This window comes from Gobio gobio, assembly GCF_949357685.1.
Source record: "Gobio gobio genome assembly, chromosome: 13".
Lineage (NCBI taxonomy): Eukaryota > Metazoa > Chordata > Actinopteri > Cypriniformes > Gobionidae > Gobio > Gobio gobio.
The window spans coordinates 33092488-33104964 of record NC_137106.1 but is presented as its reverse complement, the minus strand read 5'-3'; the positions used below and the strand labels follow the sequence as shown (position 1 = coordinate 33104964).

The 12477-nt window shown below is 37.3% G+C and overlaps 1 protein-coding gene across 1 annotated transcript; it reads left to right on the top strand.

Annotated features, from left to right (window-relative positions):
- Positions 1–209: 209 nt before the first annotated feature.
- Positions 210–7204, top strand: ptger2a (prostaglandin E receptor 2a (subtype EP2)). The gene is made up of 2 exons (XM_079833925.1): positions 210–1322; positions 4943–7204. Exons 1-2 carry the CDS (start codon positions 504–506, stop codon positions 5234–5236), a joined length of 1113 nt encoding a protein of 370 aa, XP_079690051.1. The 5' UTR covers positions 210–503; the 3' UTR covers positions 5237–7204.
- Positions 7205–12477: the final 5273 nt, after the last annotated feature.

Sequence of the window (12477 nt, the reverse complement as noted above, 5' to 3'; positions counted from 1 at the left end):
ATTATTGTTATTTGTACATCACAGGGCTCTTTGGGACCCCAAACAGTCAGGAAGCAGAGTCTCAACGGCACACGAGGTTTTAAGGAAGCTCGAATTTCTCAGTCCTGTGTCTGGATCAGTCTGCATGTGTGTGTGTGTGTGTGTGTGTGTGTGTGTGTGTGGGGGGAGGGTGGGGTCAAGACAATGACGTTGTTTCACCAGTAAACCGCTCATTCAGCAGAGGAACTCATGGCTCACACTACGTTCTCCCACCACTGCCTCTTTGCCTTCGAGAGCATGGGGCAGACAAAGAGGCAAGTCTGTCTGACTCCAGAGGCATTGAAATACTGGTATGGATCTGTAATGTGGTTAGATTGATGAACTCCACACTTTTACTATGGTGAACCAGCATTTGAATTTGAAAAAAAGGATTTTTCTAATGTAGAGTTGGGCTCTCTCAAACATGCCAACCTAAACTGATTCAAGGAAGCTTTTCACTTAAGATCTACAACAGGAGCTTTGGTATGTCCACTGCAGGAATGGTCACAGAGAACGAAACCTGTCGTGATAGTCTGACCGTGGAGAACGGGGGCCCGGCCATCAGTGCGCTGATGTTTGCAGCTGGAGTGCTCGGGAACCTGGTTGCGTTGATTCTCCTGGAGTTCCGCAGGAGGAAAGAGAAGAACCGGCAGCGGCAATCTCTGTTCCATTTGTTGGTGACCACGTTGGTCATTACGGATCTAATGGGAACCTGCTTGGTCAGTCCCCTGGTGCAGGTTGCATACTCAACCAAAACCACACTTGTTGGGTTGAGCGAGTCTCGAGCAGTGTGTCAGTATTTTGGATTTGCAATGACTTTCTTCAGTCTGGGGACACTTTCCATCCTCCTCTCCATGGCACTGGAGAGGTGTCTCTCCATCGGGTACCCGTACCACTATTCAAGGCACATCACCAAGCGCTGTGGATACATCACCATCCCTTGCATTTACCTAACCTGCTTTCTGTTCTGCTTGATGCCGTTTGCAGGCTTTGGGGAATATGTACAATATTGTCCTGGGACGTGGTGTTTCATTGCCATGAATCCAGAGAAGCCTGAGGACCGGGCTTATGCCAACGTTTATGCTACTGTGTTGCTGCTTATTGTTATAGTTATAGTGGCATGCAACTGTTTTGTAGTGTATCATCTGGTGTTAATGTACCGGAGGCGCAAAATGAACCGAGGATCGGTGCAGACCCGGAGTAAAAGGGACAGGAGGTACTTCTCATGGGCAGAGGAGGTGGAACATCTCACTCTTCTGGTCGTCATGACAGTCATATTTGTCATTTGTTCCCTGCCATTAATGGTAAGATTTACAGTATCTTATTAGGAAGAAGGAAAGTGATTTGTAGTAACTTCTCTTAAATTAACAATGCATTTAAAATGTAATAATACATGTAAGTTTCAAAAGACATTTCCTTTATAAATACTTTATAAAGAGACAAAAAATTTAATACACGTTATTGATCAATTGAAATATTATGAAAAAAGGGATTACACTGATTTTTAATATTTCCCTCCTTAATATTAATATTAATGAGATTGCAAACCTTCTTGCTTATCTACCCTAGGGAAAATATATTCATATATTCAACAATATCTGAGAAAGGATGAGTAAGAAAAAGATTAACAGATATAAAAAGATGGATGTAAATATTTATAGAAAATGTAAGTATTACCTTGCTTGCATTAATATAATATAATTAATATAATTATACAACCATCTTTTGCAGATTAAGTCTGTTAAAAAACAACCAACTGGTTAGATTTGGACAAAGTAATTGAAAAGCAAACAACAGCATGGATGCTTCCATATTATAGTTAATGGTACTGGGCATGGGGGTGTAATGGTTTCTAAGTAACCACATATTTTCTTGCGGATTTATTGACAGAACGGAATAGTTCTAAAAATGAAAAGGTTTTGACCTGTCTTGGAGAAGCTGGTATTTATGATATGAAATACCACGGACACATCATTATCAGTGCAGCATTTAACATTTCGAAAAGGACAGCTTACTGAGATCTTGTGGATCAAATTCAAGATCATGATATGGAGCCACTTTTTTGTAATCCTCCCATCTCCATCATACCAACAATAACTGTCAGTGTGAGATTTAGGTATTTTTCTTGGAGTGTATTATTAATTCTTGTGAAAAGCTTGTAACACACAAGACTATTGGTAATGACAGACCAAGTCTTGCTTAAACCAGACTCAAACACCCCTCACTCACCCTTCAATGACCTGGAACAATGTCAGCCATGTTAGTTATTTAGAAATGATATTAACAGTAGGCGAACTGACATTAAAGTATTACAGTTTAGTGTTTGTGGCTCCTTCTGACTCAGACTGCATTGCAAACGTATTGCTGATTAGCTCGTTTGAATTGAGTTTATTAAGGGCAATTGAATTTCAGCATAAATTACAAGTAATATAATTTCATATCCCAGCAACCCACTGACTAAATTTGTGGGACAGGCTAGGTGAATGCTCCTGTCTGGTGAAAGATCACGCATAATCAGAATCATTAGATTTCATTACAATATACTCACTTCTTTCAGATTTGATAGTCTGTGAGAAATATTTTACTTGATCAAATAGAAATGTTTCGTAAAACATGACTTTAAATGTATATTTGCACTGATGAATTTGAAAAGTGGTTCTTTTCAAACCATGTTTACAAACAGGTTTTAGTATCGGTGTTTACACTTTTTGAAAGGGAAATTAACCTACAAGTGGCTGACTTGCATGATTTCTGCATATTAAAATGGGATAGGAGAATATATTTTAATATACAAAGAGATTACGGACTTTACTTTTAAGACTCCAGTTTAATGAAATGCAGTGCATGAGAATTTCGTAATACTTTCATCATACTTGGTCTGTGAAAAAAAAAATTCTCCTGACCAAACAATCCTACTAAACAAAACTTCTACAGTATGTTTATCTGCACTTTTGTGTGGTTATGTAATAAAACACTATGAGTAGAAGTAAACAAACTTAGCAAAATAATATGAATCATTTCTGCTCTGTTCTGTGTCTGTTATGTTTAGGAAGAATGAACAGTGAAACGATCTAATGTTTTTAACGTGATCTTATGAGTCATTGATGGGAACTCCAGGATGGAGACATCTAGAGAGTGGATTATATATATTACTTCCATTGGTGACAGAAAGAGCAAAGCCAAGTTTTGGCAGACTGCGCCTTGGTTATGTTTATATTTTGAGTTGTTTTATGCACACCTAAAATCTTATGAGGCCACATAATTGTTTGCTTAAATCTTAGTCAAAGCAAAAGCTCCTAAAAATGGAATCAGTGGGGGAAATGACTGATAGCCTTATGAACAAGAAGTATACTTCAAGTTCATTTTTTGAAGTATACTTAAGTAATGTTCAAGTATATTTTTAAGCATACTTTATGTAGTAAGTACTAATATCAATGTGTACTAGTAGTACTTATAAGTGTACTATTTCAATACTGCTTGGGACTAAATTGGCCCACTTTTAGTATATAAAAGTATACGTTTAAGGTACTATAAGTGCAACGGAAGTAAACTTTAAGTGCACAAAGGTGTCTCATTTGTACTGCATCTGTTATTTTTAGTTTATGAAAGTACACTTTGAAGTGTAAACTAGTTTAGTACTTTATACTGCAAGTATACTTGTAAGTTTTCCTAAAGTGAACATTACATTATACTTATTTACCACTGCATTTTCAGTATACAATGTTCAAATATAGATATACATTTTTTATACATGAAATATACCTTTAACCGTACTTTAACACATTTTTTAAAACATTTTATTATAGCTTAAAGAGTAAAGTAGATTTTAAGTAAATTCCTATGTACACTACCAGTGTACTAGGCTACACAAAAATTCAGATACGCAGAATTAGGAACATATGTTTTATATCAATGTTCTTATCCATATTTTCAAACAATGTAAGTTTAATAAGACTGTGTGTAAAACTATGTAAAAGTTCAATCAAAAGATTAAATGCAATTATAAGCCAAATATATTCTGAATATTTAATTATACTTTTAAGTATATCTGAGTACAAGTATAGGCCAAATATACTTTTCTGTCAGTATGAGTCAAGTATACTTAAGTGCAATTTTAAGTATATTTCTGAGAAGTATATAAAAAGTAGACTGAAAGTATACATTCTTTTTTTTTAGCTTAAAATAAGTATACTAATAGAACACTTGAATAAACTTCTTTTTCGTACAAGGGAAGTATCTTATACGAAATATACGTCTCAATTCTTATCTGTAATTTTAGAGTAATAACCCGCTGATAAAAGTAATGTGATTTATGCACATTATCTTGTGCTTTAGATGAAACGCATTCACATTGTCGTCATTAATATTGATAAATGAGCTGGTGTCTTAATAGAAGCTTGTCAACAATGATAATGGTTTCGCCCAATTAGATGTGATTTGCGGGATGTGGACTTTTAAAATCAGAAAATGCAAAACTATACTTTGGACCAGACAGTGTATACAGAGGCCAGATCCAGATCTCACCACAATGCTTTCATTACAACTAGTGCTAGCGGCTGTCACAAAACATGCTGAATTAACATGGTGATACGTGACCAACTGGGATTAATTATTAATAAATTAGACTTTTTGTTTTTCAATCTATCTAAAGGTCTAAAAACCAACGATGCATGAAGTCTATATTGACCAGAAATAAGATTTCCAATTGTTGATACTCTTCTGAAAAATAAATATCAACGTTTTTTTTCTGCTTGATACAGTATTTTTGAAAATAGATATGCATCTTCATGCTTCTCTGGTTTCTTTGGTAAGTCTCACAGTGGTGAGTTCGGAATAAATAATCGTTGCTTAAGACATAGTCATCTGTCAAAGTTCATCTGTGGTTATGTTGCATGACACCTCTGAATTACCTTCTTCTCTCTAGTTCCGTGTGTACATCAACTCTGTGGAAAATCCTGGAAAAAACAACGCTGATCTAATAGCTCTGCGGTTCCTTTCGGTCAACTCCATCATTGACCCCTGGGTGTTCATCATCCTCAGCCCCTCGGTTCTGCGCTTTCTCTGGGGGGCGCTGTGTAAGACTACCTTAATGCCCTCCAGGAACTCCTTGTTCAAAACGTCCATTTCCAAGAATCCAGCAGGCCAAATTGAGCTGTACCAACCCAGTTGCACCTCTGTGGAGACCACACAGCTCAACAAGACTGTTCAGATGATCTGAAGTGATGAGGACAATGATGATGAACTGGATGGATCCATCTAAAAATCGATATGCTTTGGAAAGCAAGGCTTAACGAGGTTTAAAGATTCTGGAATAATATATACTGTAAACTTATAAAAAGGAAGTGTTCTTGCTGCCTTAAAATTTTAAGTTTAGTCAACTTGAAATTATCTAGTGACAACTTGGATATTTGAGTTGACTAAACTTAGAAGGCTTAGAAAATATAAAGGCAGAACAAACGCTTACTTTAAGCTGAAACAACATCTATCTATCTATCTACCATCCAACCTATCATCCATCTATCTTTCTATGAACATACTGTATTTGTCTGCCACTCCAATGGCAATCTGCTTTGCTTTTTGATCTAAAAACTGAGTGAGATAAAGCAAACTGTGACGTCAAAGGGATACGTTATGTTCCCTCAACCACTACAGTAATTGTTTGAAGACCAGGAGCCCTGTCAACTGCGTTCGGCAGAAGAACTTGAAAAATGTTTAAGGCATGTTCTGTGGGCGTTCAATAATGGATGATTTTCCAGTTTTGGAGGGGACATTCTATGTTTGGACTGTCTAAAGACAGAGAAACTATCCTGAAGCTATCATTCCATGATCATTATCAGGCTTGTGCTTTCCAGGTCAACGGTAAAAATGGCACATTCTACCGTCACTTTGTACACGTTTGTTGTCAAGTGAATCAAATCTTCAAATGTTACATATGAAAGCTGCCTGCTTGTATTTATAGTGTCAACATATTTATTGTGCTTTAATTTATGTAAATACGACAATAAGTCAATGACATGTGTCTTCATATGTATGTAGGCTGACATGAATCAGTCATTTCTTTCATGTGAGAGATTCCGATTGTACATAATTATAGTATAACCAGATAAGCATGACGACATGCGTGGTGCCGTTCAGTAGCTACAGACCTGTTCTTTGTGTCAAGATACTTGTTTTCCTGTGCCTTTGAACGTCTTGAATGTACTTGTGAAATAATGTGACTCTTGTGTTTTCTCTGCATGTAATTTATGTTGAAGTGTTGTGAAATTGTCTGTTAAATGTAACACTCTAACCAAGTCATAGCCGTCCAGATGCACTGCAAGGATTGTGTGTCACTTTTCATTTTGAATGTTAAGAGGTAAAATGATCTGTCATTTTTAACTAGAAAAGTAGTTTTTCGAGACAAAATCGTGTTGTGGTTTGATAAAGCCTTGTTTGAAAGTATTTTTTTTTTTTAAAAAGCCTGGAAGTTTGAAGGTGTATAGGCCTTATGGACAGATAAAACAATATGTTTCCCATTCAAATTCCAATTTTTCAATTCTGAGATTTTCCCAAACTTGCTCAGGACTCTTGAAAAATAAATAAATAAAGCATGCATACTTTCCCTGAGGCTATAAATAAGTATGCAAACACTCAAATGCTTGTCGAGCGCATTGCTTGCACATGGTCCTGTTGTACATACTTAATATTATTGCATTACAGTGCTGTGATAAACCATGAGACTCAACGTAGCTACCTTGCCATGTGTTTTATTTAAGTTATTAGTTCCTCAAAATGTTTTCTTCAAACTGCTGCTCTGCCATGACAGTAACTGAACTGACCGTAGAAAAAAAAAAAAACAGGTCATTGCAATGGCACATTTCTGCATACAATTATGTGTGAAAATATGTGAAGCTAAAGTTTGCTTTTTAAGCCTTGGGCCGCCTAGAGTAATCTCTGGTGGACAGGAATGTCTAACATGTTTGTGGGTGTGAAAATAGCCATGCCAGTTTGAAATCAACTCCACTCGCTTGTCTGAAAATCTCACTGGTGAACAGATGCCTACGTCAGGTTCTGCTCGCATAATGCAGATCCGGGGTTGCAATCCCTTGTTGGTTTGTGACGGAACTGCAGGGAATGAAAAGCTAATAATTAATTAAATCATAAAAATGTAAATGATGTTTTAATAAAAATAAAGAAAACACTTACTAAAAAGATTCAATATTTTATTTGTTTGCCTGCACATCAAGTGGCCATTAACCAACAAATGAGAACATGCAAATGTGTTGTTAAATTATTGAAATAATAACTTCAAAACTCGGGGTATTCAAGTAAATATTTTAGGTCAAAGGGGTTCAGCTGACAAAAAAGTTTGGGAATCAATGGCATCATATGTGTCGATCTTGTGGGTGATCTGGGACTCAAATTTTAACCAATCAAAAAATCTATTGAAATTCAGGAACCTCTCTGATTGGTGGATCGCACATCGGGTGGTAATAGAGTGGTGCAGGTAAAGCGTCACTTTATAAGCCAACCCAATAGGATTTTCTCATAGGCTTTTGGATTATCACTAAAAAACAAGCTCTGTGATCAACAAAAGTGTATGATACTTACACATTTTGTCCATCAACGCAACTTTTAGGAATTAATGCCGTGTTCCAGGCAACCCGTAATCCGTGTTTTTCCAACCTTCTACCCGTGAAAGTGCACTGGAACGGCAGTCAAACCCGTGACTTCCCACCCGTGAACTCGAACTAGATCGATGTACTCCCAGTTACGAGCTCTGACGTCACATAGCCCGCGAAGCAACAATGGCAGCCCCTACGGACCCGGTGTTTATGAAAGTCGTACATTAAAAACCAAAAATAAGGTTATAAACGTTATTTATCCTTAAATGTTATGCAAAATCAGCAGCTTTTCTGGTGTTAGCTAGTTTTCAGGCCATTGAGTGCAAGAATAAATGAATACCAAATACATTTCCAAATATACAAATAACGTAAAATAAAAAGGTATGACAGCTTCTCTTGCTTATGCGCCTTTTTTCCTCCTCCGTTTCCCTCAAATAAGCAAGGAGAAAGCACCTTTGGCGATAGAAATGATTGTAAATGAGCATAAGCCCCGTACGGTTTGCCATGCTTTGTTTACATCTATAGCTACCGCTCAGGCAGTTTGGTGTGACTTTGCCTGGAACGCTACAAAGTCGTGAGTCGTGGTTTGAAGTCATAACTTACAGGCTCAAAAACCTGCCTGGAACGCAGCGTTAGAATCCGAAATGCAGTTGGCTGAAGGAAAAAGCTAAAGGTAGGCTATAAACAAACTACACCATGATCCCACAAGCTTCCCACAAGCTTCCCTCAAACTCTTTCAGGTTTTATCTAAAAAACATTTTCCCAGAACGTTTGAGTTAGACTTTATAAGAGCACAATTATAAGCATAATGAGGCTGTAAAAGCAGACTGAGCATACCTTTTTGGCGTGATGACGTTTAATCTCCATGACAGCCTCTGTAGTCCCATTTAGTCACTTTTTAGCAACCGCCTTTTTCAAGACAAGTGGGGTAAAACTGATTTATGTCGTAGAATAAAATGTGAAAGTGTCTTGCGCTTGTGTTCACAGACCTTATTTCAGCATTTTAACCAAAACCCCAATTAAAAAAACCCATTGATTCGGGAAGTTGGAACTGGAAGTGCTAAAATGCTAACTAGCATCCGCGTTTTGGCCTACAGTGTGATGTCATACCTGGACCATTCTATACACGCACAGTTCTACCATATAGCGCTGCAACATAACTTGACAGAAAAACGTTTGCTTTCTGCTTTTTGCACGGTGATAAATTGCATTTTAAGTAATCAACTCCAAAATGATCAGGTATATCAGTGAGAGAGCGACAACACTCATGGATAGAATAAGTGAATGAAGATATGTTTGGTTGGTTATGTAGGCTATTTGCAGTCCGTGTGTTTCTCTTCTTTTGTGTAATAAATTCATCACACCATCGCATGGAGATAAAGACTGTACACTTTGAAAAAAACGAACACCAAGTATGAGTATTGAGTAATTATCATGTTAAAATGTTTACGGGGCATTTGTTCCGTATCTGTATTCCAGTGTGAGCACCCACCAGCAGAAAAATAAATCGATGCCTATAACTGGCATAATAGATAACCACTCATAAACTCATACCATACTCATTAATGTTGACATGAAACGGAAGTTGCGATAGATTTTTCTTTCCTTTTGTGGCGTATCTACGAGTAAAATGGCTTCTCGAACAAGAAAAAAATGTAGGGCTGGACATGATTTTGTCCATGGGGAATGAGTGGTGCGGGAATGACGTCACTTCATAGGCCAAATGGCAGTTAGCATCGCACTGGTTCCCTCGATAAAAACCCAATATGATTTTCCCATTGGCTTTTGATTTATCGCAAAAAACAAGCTCAGTGATCAACAAAAGTTTATGATACTTACACGTTTTGTTGATACATTTTTTTCCAAGATAATTATCACAGATGAAGCCTAAATGCAGTTGCCAGAAGTAAAAAGCTAAAGGTAGGCTATAAACGGACTACACCACGATCCCACAAGCTTTTTATCTCAAAACATTTTCCCAGAATGTTTTAGTTAGACTAGTTTATAAGAGCACAATTATAAGCATAACGAGGCTGTAAAAGCAGACTGAGTTTACCTGGTTTGGCGTGATGAAAATCTCCCAGACAGCCTCTAGTCCCATTTAGCCACTTGTTAGCAACCGCCTTTTTCAAGACACGTAACAGCTTGAAAAAAATCACAAGTGATGTAGTTTATGTCGTAGAATCAAACGTGAAAGTGTTTTGAGCTTGTGTTCACCACAGACCTTATTTCAGCCATTTATACAAAACCCCATTCAAAAAACCCATTGACTTTGTTACGATGCAACCGGAAGTGCTAAAATGCTAACTAGCTTCCGCGCTTTGGCCTACAAAGTGTTGTCATACCTGCACCACTCTATTGATTGGATGGTTGTGGTTTGCTATTGGTCGATCTCATGTGAGTGACAGGTTGCCCCGCCCTTGTGCCAGTGAACACATAATCAGAAGAGAAAAGATGTCGCTGCAAGAGGAAGGGGAAATTATCTTGATTAACGAGGGCACATGAATTATAAAAATAATGATATGCATGGATAAATAATTTGTAATAAATACTGTAATTCCAAAAAAAAAAAAAGGTCAATTTTGATTTCATGGTGAAAACCAATGGATTCAAAGCATTTTTGAGTTGTGGAAATTCACAATGAATTAATTGTGCAAACTGACCGGTGGTCAAATCAATACAAAAATATGCCAGTTAATTCTGTGGGCAGTTGGTGGTGCAGGTAAATACTACTGACTTCTCAGAATAATTACAGTTTTTCTCAATCGCTTTGGCACATTTTTCGAAATTTTTCGGGGTGATGAATTGAGAAATCAACTTTCCCTTGAGCCTTTGATATATTAAAGTTCATTGTGATATAAGGATATCCTGTAAGTTTTGGAGCTGAAAACTTCCTTGTTAGACAAAGAAAAGCTTTTATTGACAACAGGCCCAGAAAACGCTGTATCTCAGAATATGTCGACCCTTGACGTCATCAAATGCTGAAACGCCACCTCAACAGATAAATATGTATGCCTGCTTCTGTAGCCCCGCCCACCGACTCGTGGAGCTAAACTGATCGCGCTACCGAGCAATAAACATGCCGAAGATTGCAAGATATTGCGCTGTGCCTGGTTGTGTTACATGTTTAACTAAACATAACTTACCACTGTCACAGGGCTCGCAAAGACCAAGGTCCCGGGTCTATGTGTTTTCCCCAATACGTATCATCTTAAATAGTGAAATAACATTCCTTTCTTAATCTGCGTTGTTCACTCTCTTGACTTGATACTTGAAGGAAAAATACAATCGCAGAAGTTTTGAACATGCTGTCTGCAATGTACTTGGCGTGCGCGTATATCCACCGATCGGGCGTGCCAAGTAATATAAAATAACATTCATATTAATCGCGGGTTTATGAGAGATAAATCATTGTGTTAGTTTGATAAAGACATTTTGCGAGCCCTGAGGGACGAATCATTCCGGTTGCCGCTTTCAAAACAATTCCTCACGCGTACTCATTGGGGAGCCGAAACTCATTATAATATGCAAAGCTTATCCAATCATAGCAGTGGGCATTTACTTCCGAGTCTTCAGTGCGGCACGCCCATCAAAACTGAGCATGTCTTAAGAGAGGCTCAAAACCAGGGTAGAAAATAGCCTATTACTTATTCATTATGATGTTTTTGAATGTAAAAACCACACAAACGTCACAAGTAGACCTCAGACAACAATATAAAAAAAGCCAGTTCAAGACCCCTTTAACATTTTCTAAACTGTAAGCTCAATTGTCACAACGGTTTGCTGGAACATCAAAACTCTATTGCATGTCTACAAGATACCCAAAACATTTAAAGGGATAGTTCACCCAAAAATGAAAATTTTGTCATCATTTACTCACCCTCAAGTTGTTCCAATCCTGTATAAGTTTCTTTGTTCTGCTGAACACAAAAGAAGATGAAGTGAAAGTGAAGAATGAAGAAGTGAAGATTGTTTGTAACAAAGCAGATAGAGCAACTATTGACTACCATAGTATTTTGAACAAAGAAACTCATACAGGTTTGGAACAACTTGAGGGTGAGTAAAATATGACAGAATTTTCATTTTTGGGTGAACTATCCCTTTAATTCTTGCTTCAAAACCATGTGATGTTTTTTACCAATTGTTATAGAAATTTCATGTTTTTTCTACTTTTTTTATGACACTGATTGCTTTCTATACTTTACAAAAATGTCAGCTAGAAAAAATGTATCCCACTGACTGAATGTATCCCACTGTCTTTTTAGATACAGATTTCAAATCTGTAGAAAATTGACTGTAAAAGTCAATATCTAGTACACAAAAAGAAAACTAGTTGTTCAGAAAACCAATGAAAACATTCTGATTCAAGAATTGAGCCAAAGCGATGTTATGTAAAAACTGTTATAATAAGCCTAATTTACATAAAAACGTGGAACTGAAGAGATTGCAGGTTAAGTAGATTAGTGAATTCACTCCTAGCATGTAGACGTCTCCGGTCATAATCAGTGCACATGGTGTGTGTGTGTGTGTGTGTGTGGCTCAAGGGAAAGCGCACTGGATTTTCATAAGTCTGATATGATAAGTGGTTTAGAACTCCTCATAAATCTATTAATCATTTGGCTTATCAGAGATCAACCTCACAAAAAATAATTCTGTTTATTTGTTCAGAAAGATCACTGCAGATACTAAAAGTTGAAATCCCTTAGCTTCTGCCTTTTCACAAGGCAAATATCAAAATATGAGAATATTTAGATAACAGCGCGGGGTCCTATGCTCATGACACTGTGCACCCTCAGGGAGTGTGGGAAGAAGGACACAGATCTTGATCACTTCCCTTCAGCTCAAGCAAACCTCA